The following is a 27,409-nucleotide window of genomic DNA, read 5'->3' as shown; positions in this document are numbered from 1 at the left end:
ACAAAGTAACTTCGTTACTAACTCAGTTACTTTTTGGGAAAAGTAACTAGTAACTAACTAATTACTTTTTGAAAGTAACGTGCCCAACACTGGTCTTACCTGGCTCAGCTGCCCCACTGCCTTTGCTAGTACCTGCTGCATCATCCGAATCTTTTTTAAAATATTTATGCAGTGAGCCCCTGAGTCTCTTGGTTTCTTCCTCTCTTTTTCTCTTTTATTTTCTGTGCTCCTGACTTGTGCATGTTGGCAAATGGCACGCACACTGATTGTCGAAGCGCTATGATCGAACGATCATTTTTTTTCCCCTTAATCAAAGAGTCAGACCAAACCATTTTTGCATTAGGGGTGGTAGGGGGTTCTTGACGCCTTTTTCAAAGACAATAAAGGCAAAAGATCTAGAAATCATTTATTGAATGCAAATATAGCACATTTCTCCCCCAAATCAACACATTTTGAAATGAAATAAAATAATTGCAACTTCATGAGAGCCCAGTTCTGCCCCCCCCCATTCCTGGGCCCAGGACAACATACCCGTTTGTCGTCCCCCCCCCCGTCGGCGGGCCTGCTTGTTTTAAATGTAAGCATCAAAAAGGGTCTTTATTTCACTGCATGTGGGAATGCCCACAAATACTAGCCTTCTGGAAGGAAGTGCTAGAGAATGTTAGTCAAATAATTGGTGAAGAGGTGCTACTTAACCCAAAAATATGTTTATTGGATATTTATCCAGAAGAACTTGCCACCTCTAAAAGCGTAAGATCTTTATTGAATATCTGTTTTTTGGAGGCTAAACGGTGTATAGCCTCTGTATGGAAAACGGAAACAACTTGTGTCATAGCACAATGGCTGAAGGGAATGTGCTTTTACTTTGCTCTGGAGAAGATAAACACACAACAAAATATAAACTAGACAAGTTTTGGAAGGTCTGGAATATTTTCTGTTATTTTCTTGAAAATAATAATATTGAAATGGATGGCTGGAAGGATATAGGACTGTGAACTGAGCCTTTTTATTTTTATTATTATTTATTTATTTTTTTTAATTTAAGAAGGGGTAATACTATTACTCTGTCTTAACAGTTTATTTTCTGTGTGTTGTTGTGATGTATGGACGTATGTCAGTGTGATATATTACAGTGTCAGAATTATGCAATTGTCTACATGGGGTGTTGGTTTGGATCTGTCAGTTGGATCTGTCAGTTGGACCACTACGTTTACATGCACATAGAGAGAATCGAATTTCTGCCGTTGCTCGACTGAAATCGAAGTTCAAAATGCCATGTATACACCTTAACTCGGCTGAAATTGAACCGAACTTGATTTCTCGGAATCGAGCTACACGACCTAGTTTATGCGATTTCTGCCGAGCTACTTTGTGCATGTATACCCTATCGAGCTAGTTGTCGAGCTACTTCCGGAAGTGACGAGTGACGAGACCACAAGCGGGAAACACAACAGCCTCGGTCGGCATGACAACAGTAGTAGCGAGCAGCAGATGAGGTCAGGAGGAACAAACGAAGAAGAGAAAATGGCAATGTAGAGCTCTCTGAAGTGTGGGTGGAGCACAGAGGACGGCAGGACAAAGCTTCTGGTACTAATAGGCTTTTTATTGTCAGACTTTTCAGTTTAACAGCCTACTTTTATTCTTAAGAGAAAAACAAACAAACACACACACACACACACACACGCGCGCGCTGTGTTCTAGTCCCGGGATGAGCTCTCCCCTCTACTCTCCCTCTGCCTCCTTAAATAGGGCGCGGTTACTGGGAAGACACACAAACACAGGTTAATTACCGTCAGGTGTAGTTATTCTGCCACTCACCTTCCCTGGCTCCGCCCTCCTGTCACAGACCGGCACTTGACCACGCCCCCACTACTACAGGCAAGCAGAAACGTGCACTTCTGGAGCAATGAGGAGAAAGAGTTCATGCTCATTCAGCTTAAGGAGTTGAATATATTAAAATTCATGGACGGGAGAAAAACGCGCAATGGAGAACACGGAACTGATAACTTTGTTTACACTCTTGAATAGCTCTTCTTCATGACGACAACCGGAAGTGTACCAACATGATGGGGCATGTTGCGCCACCTGTGGCTAGGGTGCACAATGCACCTCACACAATAGCCCGATTTCAGTTGTGTGCATGTACGATTGGATTTCTCTGGCACCCTGCTGGGACCTTCAGCTCGATTACCGACAGCAGCTCGATTTGGATGTGCATGTAAACGTAGTCAGTGGTGGAACACGTCTAACACTCTCTACTGTGTGTACAGATTTATTTATTTATTTTCCTGAAATTTTAATTTTATTTTATTCTTGTGAGTTTGCTTTCGTATGTGCCTTGGGGTTGTGTTGCTGTGTGTTTGTACAATGAACAAAATGCTATAATAAATAAATGTTAAAAAAATTCAAACAGGGAAACCCCAGGGAGGCTTGTGGAACCTCTCATACTGTGAATAACAAGGTCTCGAGCCATTTATCCCAGATACGTATGTCTTCTATCACAAACTTATGAACTGGGTTTTTAAAGGTTCAGTTAAATCGCTCAACCTGTCTGTGCACCCACAGGCTTGTAATAAAGGCTTGTGTGGATTGATTTAACTCATAGAGTTTATGAAGGGTGCGTGACATAAACATAGTGCCCTGGTCAGTCAGAATTTCTTTTGGAATCCCAATCAGGAGATCATTTTAAATAGTGACATTAGATGTGGAAATGTTGCACAGCGGTACTGCTCCTGGGTATCAAATTGCATAATTCACTAGGACTAAAATAAAGTGATGCACTTGTGGCCTGACGTGATCCATCCCAATTCATTCAAAGGGGGCCTTGATTTGGGGAAGAGGATGCAATGGCACTTTTGGGGTGGCTGCTGGATTCACCAATTGGCATTCACAACATGCCACGCACCACCTGCAGACATCCCCGTGAATCCCTGGCCAATAGAAATGGGCCATGAGATGGGTCCATGCTTTATCTTGCACTAGGTGTCCTGCCAAATGATTATAATGAGCCACAGGGAATATGAGTTCCCTGTGGCTCCTTTGGACCAACAACTATGTCACTTTTTTGCCAGGCTGAATGTTCTGCTTCACTCAATACAGCCTAGCCTTAATTATTGAAAAGTACAGGCAATATTGGGCTGGAGGGTTTCACCATCGACTACTCTCACTTGGTCACAAGTATGTTGCAGGATCTCATTCTGTCCCTGCTTGAGAGGGAGGTCCTCTTGGGAATCCCTGAGAGAGAGAGGAGGGCTAGGGCACTCCCCAATCTCCATGTCACTATGACACGGAGCTGATGTAGATGGCTCTGGGATAACCTCCCCAGCTAACGCTATGCTAGGATACCCCCGTGGTGCATAACTGCAGGACCCACCCACCACTACTCTCTCCATTAAATATTTAAACCCCCAGTCAATCTGTTCCCAGAATTAGTGGCTGGGTGAGGTGCAGACTAACTGCCATCTCCGCATGATGATTTTCCCCCTGAAATTGGATCTGGACAGACACCAGTGAACATTCCCATGCACACACAGAACCTTCACCAAATGTGCAGTACCCAATGCCTCACCTTGCACCAAGCTTTGGCAGATGAAGGTCTGATTACAGCCTGAATCCATGATCGCGTGGTGTGTACCCTCTTGGATATTCACCGGTATGCGGTATGCTCCAGCTTGATTGAGGGTGGTCTCTGGTGTGTCAGGGATTTGGACCACTGCCCCCACCTTCATCATGTGGCACTGGTCCTGGAAGTGCCCAGGCTCCCTGTCGCACCAGCACACTGGCCCAGGTCTTACCTCTGCACCGGCAGCACAGGGATCACTCATCTGCGGGGGAGGAGGCACAGAAACACAAGGGGAAGAGGGGAACCATAGGCTTGGCAAGCTGGCTGCAGGGGAGTTGACTCATGCAGGGACAGGGAAGGGATGGGAGGTCGGGAGAGACCAAGAATGAGAAAGAAGAGGGAGAGCAAGAGAGAGAGGAGGCGTGATCCCCTCCTGCCACTGGAACTGCCACCAGATGGTCCTCAGCCAGAGCAATGGTGCTATCCGGCAATGCCGGGTGGTGGCACTGGACCCACTCTGCTGTTCCTGCTGGCAGCCAAGCGATGAATTGCTCCAGTGCAACTGCATTGATGATACCCTTGGCATCGCGATCTTCTGCCCTCAGCCACCACCGGCAGGCTTCCCAGAGCTGCTGGCCAAACACAAAGGGCTGGCTGATGTCCTCTAGAGTCAGTCTGTGGAAGCTTTAATTAAAAATTTCTAAGCATGTAATTAAACTGTTCAAGATAATTTCTCATTTTAATTAGTACTCCACTAGTAAGGCAAGAGCTACTGAAGAACTTTTTTCACCTAAGCGCATGATATAAGAACAATATTGGATTATTTTCCCAAATGAAACTTACATGTGGCTCACTTTTTCAAATAAGCATATTTAATATTAATTCTTTTATGTAGCTAATGTTTAGATTATTTTGAGCTGAGAGTAAATAAAAGCAATAAATCTTACACACACACATATTTTTTTTTCTCAGTAATTTCTTTTTTAAGATTTTTTTCTTGGGGCTTTTTTCACCTTTATTGGATAGGACAGTGTAGAGACAGGAAATGAGTGGGAGAGAGAGATGGGGAGGGATCGGGAAATGACCTCGGGTCGGAATCGAACCCGGGTCCCTGGATTTATGGTATGGCGCCTTATCCACCTGAGCCACGACGCCCCCCTCAGTAATTTCTTTTAACTGTTCTTTTTCTGTGGCAGAATGATTGTACAGCATACATTTTCAATTAAAAAAAACACTAAAATTTGGTGCACAACTTTTAATATTTTGGGGTTGTCTGATATCAATACATGGTCAAAATTATACATATAGGGTCAAAAATTTACATACACTCAGATTCTTAATTCAGAGATGCTGAAACGTCCAAAATGTCTTTTATCTTGCCAAGGCTGAGGTCTCTTAATCATGATCCTGTTAGTGATCATGATTGACTACAGCTGGTAGCTTCTCTGTGCCTTGATCAAAAGGGTTTGTTTACAGCACTCATTGGATTGACCAACACACAATAAAATGGGAAAGTCCACGGAGCTCAGTGCAGATCTGAGAAAGAGGATCACATATGTACACAACTCCGGAATGTCTCTTGGAGCCATTTCTAAACAACTGCAATTCCAAGATCAGTTCAAACAATTGTATCCAAGTTACTGTGAGGTGTAGTCACTTTGCCAAGCCACTTTACTTCAAGAAAACCCAAACTGTCACCCTCAACTAAAAGGAAATTGGTTTGGATTTTCAGGAACAATCTGGGTACTACCATGGCACAGCCCTGCCATGAACTGGAAGCTGATGGATTACTGTTCAGTGAGTTTTACATCACCATGGACTAAGAGGCTGCTATCCAAGAAATAACCCCCTGCTCTAAAATCAACAGCTTCAAGCTTAACTAAAGTTTGAAGTTGACCACATGGACAAAGAAAAAAGCCTTCTGGAAGATAGCTGTATGGTCAGATGAGACAAAGATTGAGTTGTTTGGCCACAATGACCACCATGGACAGAAGTACACTGTACCAACTGGTGGTGGTGGTGCTGGTGGTAGCAGCATCATGTTCTGGGGCTGTTTTGCTGCCAGTGGAACTGGTTCATTGCACAAAGTGGATGAAATAATGAAGAAGGAGCACTACATCAGAATTCTTCAGCATAAACCATCAGAAACTTGAACATGACTTAGGACTTGGGAGTTACAACAGGACTATGAACCCAAACACACATCAGAGCTGGTTGTGGAGGATAAAGCAGGCTAACATTAAGCTTTAAAACAAGTCCTGACTTCAACCCTATTGAAAATATATGGACTGTGCTTATAAGTTGAGTCCATGCCAAGAAAAAAAAACAAATTTAATTGAACTCTACCAATTCTACCATGAAGAGTCGTGAAATATCCAACCAGAATTCTTCCAGAAGCTTGTTCATGGTGAACAAAATTGTTTGGTCAAGGTAAATCTTGCGAAGAGACATTTTTCCCAAATATTATGTGTGCTGTATGTATATTTTTGACCCTGTATGTATAATTATGACCCTGTGTTGATTTCAGAACACCAAAAGAAAATTAAAACTTGTGCACCAAATTCTAGTGTTTTTTTTTATTAAAGATGTATGCTGTACATTCTGCCACAGAAAAAAAGAACAGTTCAAAGAAATTACTGAAAGCCCAAATATTGCCATGACATTCATATCCAAGTTGACATTCATGTCACTGTATGTAAACTTCTGACCACAACTGTATATGTATGTCATTTTAGTTACCCCATCCTTCTGCATACCTGGACAACATCATTAGTCAAATATATGAAGGAATGTTTGTGCATCTTTTTCCAAAAACATCATTTTATGAACAAATAGCAAATGATGTACAGGACATTAAAAAAATAAACACCACTGTATGTTCTAAAATCAAAATAAATTGCCTGGGACAATATGCTATCCTTTGCATAGTAAATAGCATAATGTCAGTATCGTATACCTATAGTCATAATAAAATAGTATTATAATTTGGATCAGAAATGTTTGAGTTAGCTTGAACAGGGGCGCAGATAGGATTTTTGAACTGGGGGGGACTGAGCTGTCAGCAAATGATTCCATTTTGTGTGTGTATATTATATATATATACACACACACATATATATAATATACACACACATTATATATATATATATATATATATATATATATATATATGTGTGTGTGTGTGTGTGTGTGTGTGTAATATATATATATATATATATATAATGTGTGTATATTTTATATATATATATATATATATATATATATATATATATATATATATATATATACACACACTACCGTTCAAAAGTTTGGGGTCACTTTGAAATGTCCTTATTTTTGAAAGAAAAGCACTGTTCTTTTCAATGAAGATCACTTTAAACTAATCAATACATTGCTAATGTGGTAAATGACTATTCTAGCTGCAAATGTCTGGTTTTTGGTGCAATATCTCCATAGGTGTATAGAGGCCCATTTCCAGCAACTCTCACTCCAGTGTTCTAATGGTACAATGTGTTTGCTCATTGCCTCAGAAGGCTAATGGATGATTAGAAAACCCTTGTACAATCATGTTAGCACAGCTGAAAACAGTTGAGCTCTTTAGAGAAGCTATAAAACTGACCTTCCTTTGAGCAGATTGAGTTTCTGGAGCATCACATTTGTGGGGTCGATTAAATGCTCAAAATGGCCAGAAAAATGTCTTGACTATATTTTCTATTCATTTTACAACTTATGGTGGTAAATAAAAGTGTGACTTTTCATGGAAAACACAAAATTGTCTGGGTGACCCCAAACTTTTGAACGGTAGTGTGTATACATGTTATTTCACCTCCCTCACTGCCATCACCAGGAACTACCTGCAGGCCAGGACAATGATAACATTTTAACATAGCCTATGGAAATCCAAAGTTTACACATTATCATCTCATCTCATTATCTCTAGCCGCTTTATCCTTCTACAGGGTCGCAGGCAAGCTGGAGCCTATCCCAGCTGACTACGGGCGAGAGGCGGGGTACACCCTGGACAAATCGCCAGGTCATCACAGGGCTGACACATAGACACAGACAACCATTCACACTCACATTCACACCTACGGTCAATTTAGAGTCACCAGTTAACCTAACCTGCATGTCTTTGGACTGTGGGGGAAACCGGAGCACCCGGAGGAAACCCACGCGGACACGGGGAGAACATGCAAACTCCGCACAGAAAGGCCCTCGCCGGCCCTGGGGCTCGAACCCAGGACCTTCTTGCTGTGAGGCGACAGTGCTAACCACTACACCACCGTGCCGCCCACACATTATCATCACGCACAGAAATTGCAAAACTGCAAAACTAGTTTTAAAACCGCTAAGTTCCAACTGTTAAACATAGCGAGAGGCTGGGCTACGTGTGTGTGTAAAGTGTAAACCAGTGCATCCTGACTTTCTAACTATGCCTGTGTGTTGCGTGAGCGGCAGTCAGTCAACAACTCTTCGCAAAGTTTCCTTATGAAACAATATGCTCACTGAAATTATGGCAGGGAACGCCAGATTAAACATTAAAACTGCCTTCTGAGCACTGTATCTACAGGCTACCACCGAAAGAAGGAGGCTACCAGAAAGGCATCTCTACTCCGTACGATTTTACTTTCACTACGACATTACTTTGAACAGACTATCAAAAAATTGCAAGGTGATATGATAAAGTAAGGCACAGTTTACTTACAATCGTTTTTTTTTTTTAAACGATGCAATCGTTTTCTGCCTTTTGGCACCCTTCATCATGCCGTGTTGGGGTCCTGAACTAGGAGGCGCTGTCCCCGATATGCCTGTCAAACTTGTGGGTAACCATAGCAACCAAGCTCGAGCTCGCAACCTGTGCAGTCTGCGCAGTTGCAACTATGTATACACTGCTGTGCACCTCAATAAACCGAATGGTAATTAGTCTTTTGATTTTTCCGTGAGGTTTGCCTTATGCAAAGAAAGACAGCATAGACGTTTTTTCCTCCCTATAAGTGGGGGGGACCGAACGAGGTGAATTTAAATCTGGGTGGGACGAATCCCCCCCGTCCCCCCCTCTATCTGCGCCCGTGAGCTTGAAGTATGGTCAACTTATCCAAGAGATTTAACTTTTTAATATACAAACTGTCTGAAGTGGATTATAGTTATACTTGACAGTTACATAGATGTATGGTAGAAAAAGTCAGTCAATAAATGTTGAAATTAATCTTACCTCTGTAATCTTTTTCATAATGCTTGAAATGCAGCAATAATGGGTTCATTAGCTTGTTTCACAAAATTGATCATAGGTGAATGGCTCCACCAACTGGGAAAATGTGGGTATAAATGCCATAATAATCACAGCCCTTGCCTGGACTATGAAATAGTCCCCTCCCAACATTATTTGTCTGTATTTTAATGAAAAATTATTACACACAAAATTATTAGTCACCTACTTATTGTTTTTGAATTTAAACTTGTCTTTTAATAATTCATAGCTCCATAACTAATGAAAATGTGAAAGATTATACAAATAATAATTTTAAAAATATTATAATAATTATTATTATTACTATTATTATTTTTACTAATGTGGTGGTCTATAAATGTGCTTCTTAATGCTAAAAAAAAAACAGACTTTCCCTACCAGTCAGTTCGACAAAGAACATGCCCTTTAACAGTAGCCCTGTCTAGTGAGTGTCCACATGACTAAGACATGGTAAATTTTAATGAGGCCAGTAACTGTTGTTTGTGATGAGGAAGGCCCTAATGTGACAGCTTACTTGTACCCAAGAGCCCTTGCGCTCTCCCAATGACCCTTCCTGTTGGCAGGTCTCCCTATCATCACAGGTCAGCTGGGGTGTCCTTTACGTGAACGCAAAGACGACAGTTAAAGTTACAAGGCAGTAAATAAATTAAAGATGCCCTCAAAGGGGGGTGGAATGTGACAGGAGCAAGAAACCAAAGAAGAGAAGCAGGAGTCAAAGTTAAGAAGGAAATGAAAGAGCAACGGTACAGATTTTGATTTTGAAACGTAGAATGAAGCAGGAGAACCTAAGATAGATTAAACAGCCATTGATGTGAGGAAGAGCAAAAAAGGGGGGAAACTGCCTTAAAAGCAAGAAGAAGGATAATAAAATCAATTTGAAAGATGAAGCAGAGGATTAGATGGTGAGGAGCAGCAAAGCCAACATCAGGAGTACGCAGGGAGGATAATGGGGTCAAAAGATAAAAAGTCCAAAGAGGAAGGTAAGAAAAAGAAGAAAGCCGAGAAGGAAGATCAAGAAGAAGATGAAGAAGATGATGACTCTCAAAAGAAGAAAAAGAAAAAGAGGGCCAAGAAAAGTTCCACAGACAGTGATGATGAGGGTAAAAAAGGAAAAGGCAAGAAAAAGAAAAAAACTGTTGACTATGTTGAGATCTATGAGAATGAGTTAAGGAACTATGAACCAGAAAAAATGGAAAACTATGAAGATGAATACCATAAAAAGAAAGGTATATATTCTGTTGGGGTTTTGGTTTATTAGTGCACTGTTATAAAGTATTCTTATTCCTTTTTAGTTGTCTTACACATTTTATAGTTTTTTTTTATCAAGATGCATCCCTTGATAAAGTTTAGTAGACTCATTCTTAGTCTTTGCATTAGTGCTCTTTGTAGAATGCTTATTTGAATCATCTGATATATTATCAATACCTACATCTGCAGTTTATGAGGTGGTCACCATCACTGGAGAAGTAGCTGGGGCAGGGACGGATGCCAACATATTTGTTACACTTTTTGGTGATTACGGCATAACTCCAAAGGTGCATCTTGCCAGCAAGTGAGCATATACATATATAAAATTTATGTTTTTTGGAAATTGTGATTGTTCAGACTGAGTTTCTGTGTAGTTGATTAACTGATTTAACTAATCATGATATTGACAGCAATTTGTGCTTTTCATTTTTCCACAAATCCACAGCACTGAAAAGAGGTACCTGACTGGCATTTTCTCACTGATTAAAATGACAGAAAAGCCAGTTGAACACTGCTTAAAATTGTGTTGGGGTGTTTGTACACACATGATATTCTATAGCCATTTTTATCCAGGACCAATAGGTGCTTTACATAATGTTCTTATAATGTATACTCTTAGAAAAATTGTTCCTCAAGGGTTTTATTAGATAGTTAAGTGTTCTTCACTTTCTGAAGAGGTTCTACATAGAATCCTCACTGGTTGGGAAACACTTTGTTGGGTCCTCCAGGGTTCCCCCAGAGAGACATTCCAAAAAACCCTTCAGGATTCTAGATTATTTTTTTCTAAGAGTATTAAGCTGTTAAACACTTTAAATGTAGCCAAATGGTGAAAGGTGAAGGCATGATTAATTAATCTAAAGCATGTGAAAGTTTTTGGAAATTTGAGAGGCAAATGGACTTGGTTCTCAGGATAAAGGATAGAATATCCATTTGCTGTACATTATAAAAGACCTGCTTGAATGTATGGTTTGGTACTGTGCCTTCTTTTTTCAATGTAATAGGAAACAAAAGACATTATTCTGCTTCCATATGGTCAGTATTTTTTAATAAGATGATCATACATAATATTTGTGTTTGGCATGCATGATTTGGACAAGGTAGAAGATATCAGTTATGGATTTGGTGGATTTTATTTAGTGAACAGCATGTAGCACAATGTGAAAATCAATTTTAAAGATATAATTTATTCTTAATGTTTCTACTTGTGGAAAAGATACTTAACAAAATGTAATTAAGTACTGTAACTAAATTACATTTCTTTGCACATTGTGCTATACAATTAGCAATAATTCACAAGGCCTTATGTGCAGTTGAGTAGTTCTTTCAAGAAGATGCAGGGCTGGTCATTACCTACAATAATTACATATTTGTTTAGTGCTACTCAGCTTCTCTGGTTCATCTTAATAATTTATCTTCAGTGAGATACTTAGCTAGCTTAATCAAAACTTTTTATTTTTTTACATCCACCTTATCCTATTACTTTCCTAGAACTAAGAGCTTGTATTATCTTTATTTTCCTTACAGAAATCGGACTGCTTTTGAGAAAGGCAAAACAGATGTTTTCCGGATAAAAACTCACAATGTTGGTACTTTAAGAAAGATTAGGTATTCTAAAATAGTGAACAGTTCCTTCATAAACTCCATAAGTGTCATCAATGGGAGGATAATTATTCAACAGAAGGGTTTCTTTTTGTTTTTTTGTTTTTTAAGGATTGAGCATGATAATACAGGCCTAAGTGCTAGCTGGTTCTTGGACCGTGTGATGGTGACTGACATGAACAGACCCCATCAGCGATATTACTTTGCTTGCAACAACTGGCTCAGCAGGAAGGAGGGTGATGGACTCATTACACGAGATCTACTGGGAACTATAGATCCTTCTGACATGCCAAAATGTGGGTTATTTTGTCATACATTGAACATTTGATAATATAGTTGGATGTATGCATAGGCATTTCTCAGTTTGACAAATTCTTAATTTGACTGCATTTGCTCTGTAGTCACATTTTTCCTATTTTGTAGATAATAAGTATGTGGTGAGTGTCTTCACTGCAGATGTCAAAGGTAGCGGAACAGATGCTGATGTATTCCTTAATATTTTTGGGGAAAATGGAGATACTGGTAACTAGCATGTTCTTTACCACATATCATAACCATGCTGCTTTATATTGTAAAACTTGTAATTTATAATGCCATGTCATTATTCAGCTATCCTATTCCCTTGTGTTTTGCAAAGGGGAAAGGAGGCTTGACAGTGATAAAAACAACTTTGAAAGAGGAGCAGAGGACAAGTTTACTATTGATGCACCAAACCTGGGTAAAATAAGGAAGGTCACCATTGGACACAACAACAAAGGGTCCTCTGCTGGATGGTTTGTGGACAAGGTTCAATTTTCACCTCTGTCTTTTATTATTATTTCAATATCTCTAACAGTGTAATGACCATTTAAACTGTGTTTGTTATTAAACTACTGAAAATTATTATGATGAAATGATCAAACGATTTTGAGTATAACAATATCACATTTGTTTGTCTTCCTGCTCTTTGGCCTTCATTCACTTGTTTGCTGAATTAGGTAGTAAAGCAAATATTGTCATAAAGAAGAAGAAGAAGCCTTTATTTGCCTCGTATACATTATAGCACAGTGAAATTTTCTTTACATATCCCAGCTTGTTAGGAAGTTGGTGTTGTACAGTTATCTGTTTTATATCATCCCTAGCTTATACATTACCAGACTCTTACATGAGAACTTAATGGTTGCTTAATAGCTACTCACAATACATATCTAACATGTATGAATATGAAGAAATTTGTAGGAAACTACTATACTGAAAAATCTAGTTATAGGTTGTTTTATCATGTTTTTTCCTTGGTAATGCACCTCAGACCTTAAAGTTTGGCTCTGTACCTTCTTCTTCATCTGTGTCACTCACATGCTTTGAGATGAGGTCATTCTCTTGGACTGTAGTCACCTTATCTGTGTTGAAAGGAAACACCACTCTACTTAATGGATTGTTTTTCCTATTGAAGAGGTGCACTACTGAGCACATAGATTTGCACATAGATTATACACATTAAATCCATTTATCCAAACATGCCTGTGTTAGTAAATTACTGAAATTCTGATACACATTATGTATTTGAACTCAAATAAAGGGAGATTCATATGTATATTTATTTTAATATAATTTGATTTGATTTTGTTTAGGTGGTGGTGGATGACCTCGGAAACAAGGCAGTGTATGAGTTCCCTGTTGGACGTTGGTTTGCTGTAGATGAGGATGATGGAAAGATTCAAAGGGATATTTTGGTGGGAGGAAGTCAGCCCACTGGTAGGAAAGTGATTTGTTTGTTTGTTTGTTTGTTTTATCTTGATTACATTTATGCAGACTAAGCAAGGTGAAATACCTAGTTAAAATAAAATGCTCCAAATGTTATCTTAGAAACAAGGTCTAGACTGTGTGAAAAATGTTCACTTTCCAACTATAGATTCAGTTATTTTCTATTTTAGTCCACATTTTTTGTTTTTTCTGGAGAGTAAGAGCAGTATCAAAAGAATCTAATTCCATTGCGTGCAATTCTATCTTGCAGGCATTGTTTACAACATACAGGTGGTTACAGGAAAAATCAGGGGAGCAGGCACAAACTCCAAAATCCACATAGTCATGCATGGCTCCAAGGGCATAAAGAACAGTGGAAAGATATTTCTGGAGGGTGGCAAATTTGAACGTGGACGAACTGACATTTTTAATGTAGAACTTGCAGCTTTGCTAAGCCCTCTTAGTCGCATAACTATTGGCCATGAAAATGAGGGTGTCGGTGCAGGCTGGTACTGTGATAAGGTGAGTTACTGACTGATATCATGTGACAAATAAGTACTGAAACAATCATTCTGCATTAGTCGCTCATGAGAGAAGAGACTGAAAGAATGTTTTGAGTCCAGGGTAATTGTACCTACTTCTTTTCCCAAGTAAAGCATTGTTCATTCTTCTTACGGAACATTTCTGCTGTGTTGGCTTAGGGACCCTTACAGTATATTGCTCTATATATCTTTATATTTAACGTGCATTTGATAATATATTTCATGTTAATTTGCGCGCTATAAGCAATAAATTATTACTCTATTTTTTTTCACTGTCTTCTTCACTGTTTAGAGTACTATTGGCTATTTGAAATAGTATTGATTGCCTGAAAAACTATTGATCATGCCTGTTTCTTTCAGGTAGTAATCTACTGCCCTTTCACTGGGCTTGAGCAGACATTCCCCTGTTCTAAGTGGCTGGATGAGGATGAGGGTGATTGCCTAATTGAAAGAGAGATTTATGAAATGGTCTCACTGCGACAAAAAAGACAAAAAAGTGAGCAACCTTATTGCTCTGAGACAAGCTTTTAATTCCAGAAAAAAGTGTCATGAAATAATCTAACCAGAAAGCAAGAGATCCTCTGACAGACTAATTCATGTGCCACCAGACTATCCTTTGATGCAAAACATATGCACACCCCTTCTAATGCACAACATGGGTCAAAAATGACCCGCATTCATTTTCCAGGTTATTTCATGCTGACTGAGTTTTTCTTTGCTCTATCTTTTGAAATCAATTTATTTTATGATTGAATATTCCAAGTATTCTTTAAATATCTTGTTTTTAATTACCACAAATCATTAATTAAATTTTTTCTTTCCTATTTTATGAACAAAAATACTTTTTATATTACTACACATGGGTCATCCAAGTGTGATTTAAAATTAAATGTCTTAATACTATAATAATAATTTGTTTCAAGTAATTACTTTAGCAGTGAATGGGGCCAGTTATTTATTTATTAACTATGTAGTTAGCTAAGCCAACTACAATAAAATTAGCTAACTAAAGTAGAATATGTCAACAGCTAGGTAGCTAATAGTAATTACTTGTAACTTTCTGACAAGTAATCTACTCACTCTCAAGGTAACCTAAACATAATCAATTTTTTTCTAAGGTAATGTTAGAACAATTGAAAAACATTACTTACATGTATTAGATGGGCAAAGGGCGCTGTGCTGAGCTGTGAAATGTCTGACACAAGCACAATTCACAGTTCCCACCAAACGCTGTAGTAAATGCATGTGGGTCATTTCTGACCCATGTGTGTGAACTTGATGTAGAATTACAAAAGCTGTGCTTGTTCATAACTTAAGAAAGGAAAAATAAAAATGATGATTTGTGCTAAACAAAAACAAGATATTTACTGCATATTTGGAAAAGTAAATGACAAAATGAATTTACTTCAAAAGTATATCATAGAAACACTCAGCCATACATGAAATAACCTGGAAAATGAATGCAGGTCGTTTTTGACCCATGTTGTGCATTAGAAGGGTAGTGATACAAAAAGCGTTTTTATTCAAAAAGTAAGAAAGGAAAAAATAAAATAAGGATGTATGATGATCAAAAACAAGTTAATTGAGGAATATCTTGAATACTGAATGATGGAATTAATTTATTGCAAAGATATAGAAGATAAAAACTCAGCCGGGTCACTTTTGACCCATGTTTTGCATCAAAGGGTTAAAGTGCTGTGTCCAAGATGATTGATGTCCTGTTGTTCTCCTTTTTCTCCTGTTTATCAGAGTTTCCATGGTCTCTGTGGATTTGGACGTCTGATCTTCCTGGGGCAGGCACAGATGCTTCTATTATGCTACAGATCTATGGAGAGATGGGCAAGTCTGATGAGATGAAGTTGGACAACAAGACAGACAATTTTGAGCAGGGTCAGCTTGATAAATTTATGGTAATTCATGTTTTTAGAGTCAAAATACTTTGTTTTGTTTTATTTCCTAACAGAAACCCATAAGTCTCAATCGATGGGTTGAATGTCTGTTAATGCTTTTAGATTGAACTACCTGACCTTGGAAGGTTAAAAAAATTGAGAATATTTCATGAGAAGAGAAATCCATTTGCAGGATGGCATTTAAAAGAGGTAAAAAGAAAGGAAAGGAAAAAAAAGTTGATGTGTATGCTTTAACTTTTCCAAGAATTAGGCTTCTGGCCTGTGTGTAATTATTTATTTATGCCTCCAAAGGTGACACTTATGAAAACATTAACAAAAGAGAAATACAGATTTCCCTGTAATCGCTGGCTAGATACAAGTGAAGATGACAACGAAGTGGTGAGGGAGCTCCCTGCAACTGGAGATCTTATCCAGGAGCCACTGGCAGGCAAGAAGCCAAGTCATTTTCAAGAGTGCTTTCAGATCTTATTTGCTATAAGGGCAAATTTGGTTTCAAACATTTGTACTATCACTTGAATGTCTTCAGCATATTATTTGATATTAATGTGGTCAATGTATTACTACATTACAACAAAGTTTTTAATTTATTTACAGTTATAAAATACCGAGTCACAGTCTACACTGGAACTGTTAGTGGAAGTGGGACAGATGCTACCGTCTATCTATGCCTGATAGGAGATTTAGGAGATACAGGTGACCGCATCTTAGTAAACTGCAAGAATAATGTCAACAAGTTTGAGAAAGGCAATGTAAGTAGGATTGTCAATCTAGACCTCTGTAGAATGCATACCTTTTGGCTTGGTTTGTGCCTTTGCACTTTAGACTTTACATTTGTGTTCATTCACAGGGTGATGAGTTCATAATTGAGGCTGTGTCAATAGGGCAGGTACGCAGGGTACGGATTGGCCATGATGGGCGAGGGGGAGGCTGTGGCTGGTTCCTAGACAAAGTGGTGGTCAGAGAAGAAGGACAGGCTGAGTCTGAGGCTGTAGAGTTCCCATGTAATAGGTTAGTGATGGTTTGTTTTAATTATTTATTTGTATTTTTGCTACTTGAAATGATAATTTCTCAGTTGGTCATAGTACAGTATCTCTTTACCGATTCAGATGGCTTGACCGTAATGAGGATGATGGCCAGATTGTTCAGGAGTTAGTTCCATTTGCTGATGGACAAAAACTCTTTAGTAAGTTTATCCTGGTACTTCTGTATATTGTGAGTGTACTTAAAAGAGTTTAGTCTATTAGATTACATAACTAGAATAATAGAGTTCAGATTTAAATGCCAAGGGTGTTCAATAATACAAGTGAAAACAATTTGAGAACTTTGAGGCTAGATTTTAGATATTTATATGCCACTGAAAATCTGCTTTGACCTTATTGATGATTATGGTCATGGTTCAATATCTTAATATAGCTATATTATCAGGCAGAACCTTATCATTCTAAGGTCTCAAATTGCAGTCTTGTCATGAAGAGGTTGACTGGGTCCCTATCTTTCCTTCTGCTAAGTAACTTTATGGGAGCATCTCCAAGGTTGTGTATCAGAATCTCATTTATGTAGTCAATAGCAGTGAGAAGGGGTTAATGGCCATATAGGGGGAGGCACCTGATACTGATGGTACTGCATGCAGTTAGGGTCCTACACAACACATCAAGCAAAACTTTTTGCTCAATCATGATTTTGTCTTTTCAGTGCCTGAAATTTGCTTATCAGCTGTCAAAACATTTTATTTTTAGACAGCAGCATTCATATTGAAGTTAAAACAGGCGACATCAGTGGTGCCAGCTCGGACTCCAAGGTATTTGTGAAGCTTTATGGTGAGAAAAGTGACACTTGTAAAATGATGCTGGTTGTTTCATCTAATGACCTGCGGAACTACTTTGAAACTGGCCGGGTCGATATCTTCACCATTGAGACATCTGACATTGGACAAGTGTGTATGGCTTAATGGATGTAACTTTACTCTCTGGTTTCTTATATGAGAAATGCCTACTTTAAACTGTAAACTGATGATGCTGAACTAAATCCAGATCAACCGTCTGCTGATTGGCCACACCAACGAAGGTATGAAGGCAGGCTGGTTTCTGGACAGTGTACAGATCAAGGTGCCCAATCAGGGCAAACACTACATGTTCCCCAGCCATCGTTGGCTCTCTGAAGATGAGGTTGATGGCAAAACTGAAGTGGAGCTCTATCCAAGTGAAATACTTGATGTTGAAAAATGTATTCATTTTACACTTTATTATGTGAAGACAATTCATTATATGTATGTTTTATTATATTTGTTTCTTAATTAGAATTCTGTAGAATTCTTAATTTGTATTTCAGCTCTGTCTCTCTTTTTCTACACAGTAATAAACTATGAAGTCACTGTGGTAACTGGTGATGTTTGGGGTGGAGGAACCAATGCTAGGGTTTTCATCCAAATATATGGAGGGGAAGGAAAAACAGAACTTACCACCTTGAAAAGCAAGTCAAACAACTTTGAAAGAGGAACCACTGATATATTCAAGGTGGTCTTTATGGTCTTTTACATACTTTATTCATACTTTACTTCTGTGTTTTGTCTAATTTGACATGAAATACTTCATACCATTTCTGTTTGACAGCTTCAGATTTCCTATTTTTAAAAAAAGTTATACAGATTACCTGAAGATTATTAAAGTGGCAATGCTCTAACATCTATAAGTAGTGCACCTACCAGTTATTTCAATGAGCACCAAAGAAAAAAAAAATTATGTACTGGAAACCTGAAGATTGGGACTAATTATCCCCCACCCAAAAGAAGTTTGGTGGGGGATATAGAAACGGGCTCCATCTGTCTGTCCATCCGTCCGTCTGGCCAGCTGGCCGGCTGTCCGTCCGTCTGTCCGTCTGTCCGGTCATGTTTACGTTTCCGGGCCATATATTTAAAACTACTGAAGATATCTTCATGAAACTTTGTATACATATCAAGCAACATGTGAAATGGTGCCTTTGGCTATTTTGGATTTTTGAAAAAAAGTATTTTTCAAATTTTTACAAAAAAATTGTCCCAACAGCTAGCCGCTGTAGATCGCGGATACAAGCGGCCGAAATGAGTTTCCTTCGCAGGGTGGCTGGGCACTCCCTTAGAGATAGGGTGAGAAGCACAGTCACTCGGGAGGAGCTCGGAGTAGAGCCGCTGCTCCTCCACATCGAGAGGAACCAGCTGAGGTGGCTCGGGCATCTTTTTCGGATGCCTCCTGGACGCCTCCCTGGGGAGGTGTTCCAGGCATGTCTCCCCGGGAGGAGGCCCCGGGGAAGACCCAGGACACGCTGGAGGGACTATGTCTCTCGGCTGGCCTGGAAACGCCTCGGTGTTCTTCCCGAGGAGCTGACCGAGGTGTCTGGGGGGAGGGAAGTTTGGGCTTCCATGCTTAGACTGCTGCCTCCGCGACCCGGTCCCGGATAAAGCGGAAGAAGACAAGACAAAAAAATTGATTTTGACTTGATACAATAAATACAAAATAAATTAAAAGACATAAAACATCAATAAAAACAGATAAATTATAAGGCAAAACAATAAAATAACAAAATAAGATAAAACAATAAAATAAAATCAACATCTTACAGGGTGCCAAAGGTCATGGAAAAGAGATGGGTTTTAAGAAGGGATTTAAAAACAGACAAGGAAGACACCTGTCTAATGTGCAGAGGCAGATCATTCCACATTTTAGGGGCTGCCACAGCGAAAGCACGGTCCCCTCTGAGCTTGCGCTTAGCTTTTGGCACGCTCAGGAGGAACTGATCAGCTGACCTGAGAGAGCGGGTGGGTGAATATGGGTGCAGCAATTCAGAGAGGTAGGGAGGGGCGAGACCATTGAGAGATTTAAAAGCAAATAAAAGAATTTTAAAATGAATCCTAAAATGTATGGGCAACCAGTGGAGTGAGGCTAAAATGGGGGAAATGTGGTCATATTTGCGTGTGCCAGTTAAAAGACGTGCAGCAGCATTTTGTACCATCTGGGGACGGTTGATGGAGGACCTACTAACCTCCACATAAAGTGCATTGCAGTAATCCAGCCGTGTGGTGACAAAGGCGTGGATTACTGTCTCAAAATGCTGCTTTGAAAGAATTGGCTTTATTTTGGCTAGCTGCCTCAGTTGGTAAAAACTTGACTTCACAACTGCCTTGATCTGATTGTCAAGTCTGAGGTCAGAGTCCACCTTAACTCCCAAGTTAGTGATGCTGGATTTTAGGTATTGAGCCAAGGAACCTAGATCTAGACAGAGGGTCTCGGAGCTGCCACCAAAAACAATCACTTCTGTCTTCTTTTCGTTAAAATTTAAAAAATTTAGAGCCATCCAGGCCTTTATGTCGTCAAGACATTCAAGTAAGGGTCTTACAGAGAATGCTTGATTCTTTTTAAGAGGCATATAGACCTGAGTGTCATCCGCATAACAATGAAATGAAATACCATGCTTCCTAAATATGGAACCAAGCGGGAGCAGGTACAAAGAAAAGAGAAGAGGGCCTCAGACTGAGCCCTGCGGGACACCACATGACAGAGGAGGAGAGGAGGATACAGAGTCACCAAGGCTCACACAGAAAGTTCAATCTGCCAAGTATGACCTGAACCACTCCAGTGCTATGCCACTGATGCCCACCCACTACTCCAAACGTGAAATTAAAATGTCATAGTCTACAGTGTCAAATGCAGCAGTTAGGTCTAAAAGTACAAGAAACAACACATTCACTGGAATCACAAGTTAAAAGAATATCATTAAAAACTCTTAAAAGAGCCGATTCTGTGCTGTGCAGTGATTTAAAACCAGATTGGAAAACCTCAAGAATATTGTGCTCCTCCAGAAAGGACATAGTTTCTAAGATCAATGTTCATTTCCAGAGTATATATATCCAAAACTATTCATGATACAGATTTGAAACTTGGTATACATGTTAACAAGGTGATGTAGATGTGCCTTTTAGAAACTGGTTATGTCTATCTGTCCGTCCGTCTGTCCAGTCATGTTTTCGTTTCTGGGCCATATCTTTAAAACTACTGACGATATCTTCTTGAAACTTTGTATACATATCAAGCAACATGTGAACTGGTGCCTTTTGCTATTTTGGGTTTTTGAAAAAAAGTATTTTTCAAATTTTTACATAAAAAAATAGATTTTGACTTAGTTTCTAAGAGCAATGTTTGTTTCCGGAGCATATATCCAAAACTATTCATGATACGGATTTGAAACTTGGTATACATGTTAACAAGGTTATGCCATGGGCCTTTTCATACTAAGAAATTTAAAGTTTTCATGTTTCCATGGAAACAATTTCAGACTTAGCCTCTCAGGTTAGTCTTAGGGGTAGGTTTTGTTTCCGGAGCAGAACTTGAAAACTATGAGTGGTATGGTCTTGAAAGTTGGTAGATGTGTTGATTAAGTAATGTATATGTGCCTTTTGATACTAAGAAATGTGGGAAATTTTAATTTTTAGTTCACCTGGGGGCAGCATGGTGGTGTAGTGGTTAGCGCTGTCGCCTCACAGCAAGAAGGTCTGGGTTCGAGGCCCGTGGCTTGCGAGGGCCTTTCTGTGCGGAGTTTGCATGTTCTCCCTGTGTCTGTGTGGGTTTCCTCCGGGTGCTCCGGTTTCCCCCACAGTCCAAAGACATGCAGATTAGGTTAACTGGTGACTCTAAATTGACCGTAGGTGTGAGTGTGAATGGTTGTCTGTGTCTATTGGCCCTTTTCCACTACCCTTTTTCAGCTCACTTCAGCCCGACACGGCTTGCATTTCGACTACCTCAGCGCAGCACGACTCAGCTCGCTTCAGCCCTACTCAGCACCCAAAACTCGCACGGCTTTGGAGTAGGGCTGAAGCGAGCCAAACCGAGCCGAGTGAGGCTAGGGGCATGAGGAGACACTCCCCTGTGCACTGATTGGTGAGGAGGAGTGTCCTTACATGCCCACACACGCCCCGCGAGCACGCTGGGATCTGTAAACACCGTAAACCCGGAAGAAGAAGAATTACGAATTACGAGAATTTCTGAAGCCTTATGTGCCTTGCCTCATCTATACGCTCTTGCCAGTATCTGTTGGCGTTGTCGGTGACAACAAGCCACAGCACCAAGACCAGCAACACTAACGACTCCATGTTTATTGTTTACTATCCGGGTCGTGAGACTACCGCTTAAAAGATCACTGATGTCACTGTTTGCACCACCTAACGACATCACGTGACGTCCACCCACTTTCGCTAACTCCACCCAATGTGTCCACCCACTTCCAGCCAGCACGGTTCAGCGCGGTTGTAGTCGAAATGCAACTCCAACAGCCCCACTCAGCTCAACTCAGCACGGCACGGCTCAGCCCAACTCAGCCGCGTTGGTAGTGGAAAAGCGGCATATGTGTCAGCCCTGTGATGACCTGGCGACTTGTCCAGGGTGTACCCCGCCTTTCGCCCGTAGTCAGCTGGAATAGGCTCCAGCTTGCCTGCGACCCTGTAGAACAGGATAAAGCGGCTAGAGATAATGAGATGAGATGAGTTCACCTGGACCAAAGGTCCAGTGGGCTTATGCCATGGGCTGCTGAGGTCAGTGTAAAGAGGTAGGGTTGGTTTCCTACAGCAGAACTTGAAAAATGTGACAAATAATATCTTGAAACTTGGTATATAGTTGGTATATCAGACAGGGGACATAGATGAATTTGTCTTCTTGTGTAATATTGAATTTAGTGGCAATTGGTATTGTAAATATACAGTACCAGACAAAAGTTTGGAAACACCTTCTCATTCCATGGTTTTTCTTTTTTTTATTAATTAAAGGACACTTCATGTCTTAAAGTAATGATGGGCTGTCATTTCTCTTTACTTAGTTGAGTGGTTCTTGACATAAGAACTATTACGACAGTTATCAAAGAATTTAATATTTACGGTATTTTTATTATTTACTGTTTGATCTCAAATGCATTAAGAAGGCAAGAAATTCTACTAATTAACTTTTGATGAGGCACATCTTTTAAATGAAAAGCATTCCAGGTGACTACCTCATGAAGCTGGTTAACATAATGCCGTGTACAAAATTTTTATCAAGGTAAATGGTGGCTACTTTGAAGAATCTCAAATAGGAAACGTTTTGTTTTTTTATTTTGTTTACCACATAATTCCATATTTGTTCCACATTATTTCATAGTTTGATGTCTACACACTCACTCACAGCCCTGCGATAACCTGGCGACTTGTCCAGGGACTTGTCCCCGCTTCTCTCCCATAGTCAGCTGGGATAGGCTCCAGCTTGCCTGCGACCCTGTAGAAGAGGATAAGTAGCTAAAGATAATGGATGGATGGGTGGATGGATGTCTCCAGTATTGTTCTACAATGTAAAAAAAAATACAGCCCCAAATCAGAAAAAGTTGGAATGGTATGTAAAATGCAAAAAAAAAAGAAAGAAAGCAGTAATTTCTAAATTTACTTTTGACTTGTATTTCATTACAAACAATATAAACCCAAGATATTTCATGTTTTGTTTGGTCATCTTCTATTTATTTGTTAAGATACATCAATTCCTCTGTTTCAGGCCTACAACACATTCCAAAAAAGTTGGGATGGTGGCAATTTAGGGTTAGTAATGAGGTAAAACAATTAAATAATGATGTGATTTGAAACAGGTGATGTCAACCAGTGATTGTAATTATTCCCATTTCAAGCATGGCCTTGAGTTTGTCTGAAACTACACTGTAAAACCCGATAAGGTCACTGAGCTCAAAAATTTTATTGAAACCGATTACGTAAAAATTTTTGAGGTAAGTAACTTAAATTTTTTAAGGTAAGATTTCTTAAAAATTACACTATAGTTACACTTGATTGTAATTTTTAAGAAATCTTACCTTAAAAAATTTAAGTTACTTACCTCAAAAATTTTTACGTAATCGGTTTCAATAAAATTTTTGAGCTCAGTGACCTTATCGGGTTTTACAGTGTACAGTTTCATGTGTTCGGGTAAGCGGTATGGGAAGCTATGCACCACCACGCCTGGGGGCATCTCAAAGTTATGTTCTATGACAGTGTTTCTCAACCACTGGGCCACTGCCCATTAGTGGGCTGCGAAGCACCATATAGTGGGCCGCGATTTTTTTTTTTTCAAGTTGAAGCTAATTTTTATTCGTAGTAGGGTACAATTGCTGGGTTGCATCCGTTGTCACAGCCGACTCATTAAGCTATGGTCACACTAACAGCTCGCAATGCTTTGCAATGGGTTATTAACAAAAATGAGGCATTTTGGTGGCGATGCATGGTGATATACACATGAGCTAAAAGTTGCGGTCACACAGCACATGAACACTTGACTGTCATGCCTTCACGCTTGAGTCTGGTGCAGCTCGAGCGGCCACGCCTACTCATGGAGCACGTTGTGGGCACTCTTGGGACCCAGTCGTTATGGGAAACACCTGATACTGATTTGAGCACAATCAGAACATGCAGATATGGATACTTTTAACAGAGGCTTTGCAAAGTATCATCATTATCACTGTCATGTTTGTTGCAAACCATGTTTATAACGCTGTTTAAATACTCTGCTTTATGATTCTGCTTTCTGTTTTGTTTTCGTTTTTGTATAACCGCTCTTCCTGCACTTAGATCCGTCTACTGCCGTCTATCTTGTAGTGTCCTGATCACAAGAGCTTTAAACCAGCCACATATAAAAAGTTGTATGCCTTCATGCTTTTCCAGGTTTTCATCTATTTGTCCATGTAGAATGATGTCTGCAGCACCAGGTAGTTTGAGATGTCAGGGAACTCAACAAATGGATGATTTTCCAACTCATAGGAAAAATCCTTCTTTGATTAGATGTAAGGATCTATCCCATTGATTGGTTTCTATACCTACTTCTTTTGAGTGTACTTCTTGGCTTTAATAACTTGCTTGTTTGCTGGACACAAACATGGCAATAAGTTCTTGTGTTAATCAATCAGACTCCACTTTTGGATCATTAATCCCTTTTGACTGGGAATGCCTTGCATGCATGGTTTTATGCTGGCTTCTGTAACATCCATACAGTTTTAAATACAATACCTACAATTAAAAAGAGTCTGTTTTTATTGCTCCATCTGTAACAGGGAGTAATGTTGTATCCCATTAATACACTTTGGGATTACTTTGGCAAACCTTTGTCAAGCACTACAATGCAGAGTTACATCCACAAATGCCAGTTAACACTTTACTATGCAAAAAGGAAGCCTTATGTGAAATGTGTCCAGAAGCATTATTACCTTCTCTGGGCTTGGAAGCATCTGGAATGGACCATCACACAGTGGAATTGTGTATTGTGGTCAGACAAATCAGTATTCCAGGTCTTTTTTGGAAGAAATGGATGCCATGTGCTCCAGACTACAGACAAACAGCAGACTGTTACCAGCAACAAGTCCAAAAGCCATGGACTTTTGGGGTTGTCTCAGCGCCCCTGCCAAAGGTAACTTACACTTTTGTAATGGCATCTTTAATGCAGAAATGTAAAACAAGATTTTGGAGCAACAAAATCTTCAAGATGACATCTTTACCAGGGATATTTCAACAAGGCAGTGCAATACCACATTCTGCACACATTACAAAGACGTGACTGTGCAAGAAGAGGGTGCCTGTCCTCTCTGTCCCCAATAGAGAATGTGTGATGAATTTTGAAATGAAAAATATGACAATGACGATTTCGTACTGTTGCATACCTTCAGATCTGTTTGCAGGAATAATGGGACAAAATAACACCTCAAAGACTACATCATTTGGTGTCTTCAGTCCCTAAACATCTTTTAAGTGTTGTGAGAAGGAATGACAACATTATCAAGTGGTAAATGCTTTACCGTCCCAACATTTTTGAAATTTGTTGCAAGAATCAATATTGAAATGCATTTATTTTGAGAAAAAAAGAAAAGAGAAAAATAGTGCATCTCAAAAAATTAGAATACCATGAAAAAGTTCCTTTTTTCATAATTTAATTCAAAAAAGGTAAACTTTCATATATTCTATTTCATTACATGTAAAGTGAAATATTTAAAGCCTTTTTTTTGTTTTAATTTTGATGATTATGGCTTATAGCTCATGAAAATCAGAAATCCAGTATCTCAAAGTGTTAGAATATTCCCTAAGCTCAATCACAAAAAGGATTTACAATACAGAAATGTCCAACTTCTGACAAGTATATTCATTTATACACTCAATACTTGGTTGGGGTTCCTTTACCATGAATTACTGTATCAATGTGGTGTGGCATGGAGGTGATCAGTCTGTGGCACTGCTGAGGTGTTATTGAAGCCCAGGTTGCTTTGATAGTGGCCTTCAGCGTATCTGTATTTTTGGGTCGGGTGTTTCTCATCTTCCTCTTGACAATACGCCATAGATTCTCTATGGGGTTCAGGTCGGGCAAGCTGGCTGGCCAATCAAACACAGTAATATCATGGTCAGCAAACCATTTGGTAGTAGTTTTGGCACTGTGGGTAGGTGCTAAGTCCTGCTGGAAAAGGAAATCAGCATCTCCAAAAAGCTCGTCAGCAGATGGAAGCATGAAGTGCTCTAAAATCTCCTGGTAGATGGCTGTGTTGACTTTGGACTTGATAAAATACAGTGGACCAACACCAGCATATGACATGGCACCCCAAATCATCACAGACTGTGGAAACTTCACACTGGGCTTCAAACACCTTGGATTCTGTGCCTCTCCACTCTTCCTCCAGACTCTAGAACCATGATTTCCAAATTAAATGCAAAATGTACTTTCATCTGAAAAGAGGACTTTGGACCACTGAGCAACAGTCCATTTCTTTCTCTCCTTAGCCCAGATAAGACACTTCTGACATTGTCTCTGGCTCAGGAGTACTGTAGCTTGATATTAGGAATGTGAAAGTTGTATTCCCTTTCTTGAAGATGTCTGTTCGTGATGGGTCTTGATACACTGACACCAGCCTCAGTCCACTCCTTGTGAAGCTCTCCCAAGTTCTTGAATCAACTTTTCTTGACAATCCTCTCAAGACTGCAGCCATCCCTGTTGCTTGTGCACCTTTTCCAGCCACCCTTTTCAGCAATGACCTTTTGTGGCTTACCCTCCTTGTGGAGGGCATCAGTGATCATCTTCTGGACAACAGTCAAGTCAGCAGTCTTCTCCATGATTGTGGTTGTGTGTACTGAACTAGACCGAGAGATACACTGTGTTCATACTGTTTTACTCAAACTCGAAATGAAATATTCTAATATTTTGAGATGGGTTTTTTATGTTTTTGTACTGTATGCCATACTGATTAAAATTAAAATAGAAAAATGCTTGAAACATTTTAGTTTATGTGTAATGAGTCTATAATATATAGCATTTTCACTTTCTTAAATAAAAGATTGGAAAATATTGAACTTTTTCACAATATTCTAATCTTTTATCCCTGAGGACTACATTTAACTTGCTAACTTTAGGACTGCAGTTGTCATGAACAGTTTTGCACTCAAGTTTCCATCAATAAACAGTTTATAATATCAACAAAACAGACTTCATGTTAAAACTATAATGAATTTTGTGGTTACACAGTTACACTTTGTGACTATATAGGACACTGTTATAGAAGCAAATTATTTATAATC

The 27,409-nt window shown here is 39.4% G+C and overlaps 1 protein-coding gene across 1 annotated transcript in view; it reads left to right on the top strand.

Moving 5' to 3' along the window:
* The first annotated feature begins 9,756 nt into the window (after positions 1–9,756).
* The window catches only part of loxhd1b (lipoxygenase homology PLAT domains 1b), a 31,206-nt gene continuing 13,553 nt past the window's right edge, over positions 9,757–27,409 (top strand). Inside the window, exons 1-19 of the mRNA XM_060932715.1 lie at positions 9,757–10,036; positions 10,248–10,362; positions 10,504–10,515; positions 11,583–11,663; positions 11,769–11,953; positions 12,081–12,179; positions 12,295–12,443; positions 13,268–13,391; positions 13,651–13,901; positions 14,282–14,417; positions 15,671–15,831; positions 15,934–16,020; positions 16,123–16,270; positions 16,426–16,580; positions 16,679–16,839; positions 16,938–17,014; positions 17,568–17,764; positions 17,862–18,054; positions 18,184–18,344. Of these exons, the coding sequence (XP_060788698.1) occupies positions 9,757–10,036; positions 10,248–10,362; positions 10,504–10,515; positions 11,583–11,663; positions 11,769–11,953; positions 12,081–12,179; positions 12,295–12,443; positions 13,268–13,391; positions 13,651–13,901; positions 14,282–14,417; positions 15,671–15,831; positions 15,934–16,020; positions 16,123–16,270; positions 16,426–16,580; positions 16,679–16,839; positions 16,938–17,014; positions 17,568–17,764; positions 17,862–18,054; positions 18,184–18,344 (2,772 nt within the window). The remainder of the gene's footprint in view (positions 10,037–10,247; positions 10,363–10,503; positions 10,516–11,582; positions 11,664–11,768; positions 11,954–12,080; positions 12,180–12,294; positions 12,444–13,267; positions 13,392–13,650; positions 13,902–14,281; positions 14,418–15,670; positions 15,832–15,933; positions 16,021–16,122; positions 16,271–16,425; positions 16,581–16,678; positions 16,840–16,937; positions 17,015–17,567; positions 17,765–17,861; positions 18,055–18,183; positions 18,345–27,409) is intronic.

This window comes from Neoarius graeffei, chromosome 10 (assembly GCF_027579695.1).
Source record: "Neoarius graeffei isolate fNeoGra1 chromosome 10, fNeoGra1.pri, whole genome shotgun sequence".
NCBI classification, from domain to species: Eukaryota; Metazoa; Chordata; class Actinopteri; order Siluriformes; family Ariidae; genus Neoarius; species Neoarius graeffei.
Note: the sequence above shows the minus strand (reverse complement) of the source record. Positions and strands in the feature narration are given on the sequence as shown.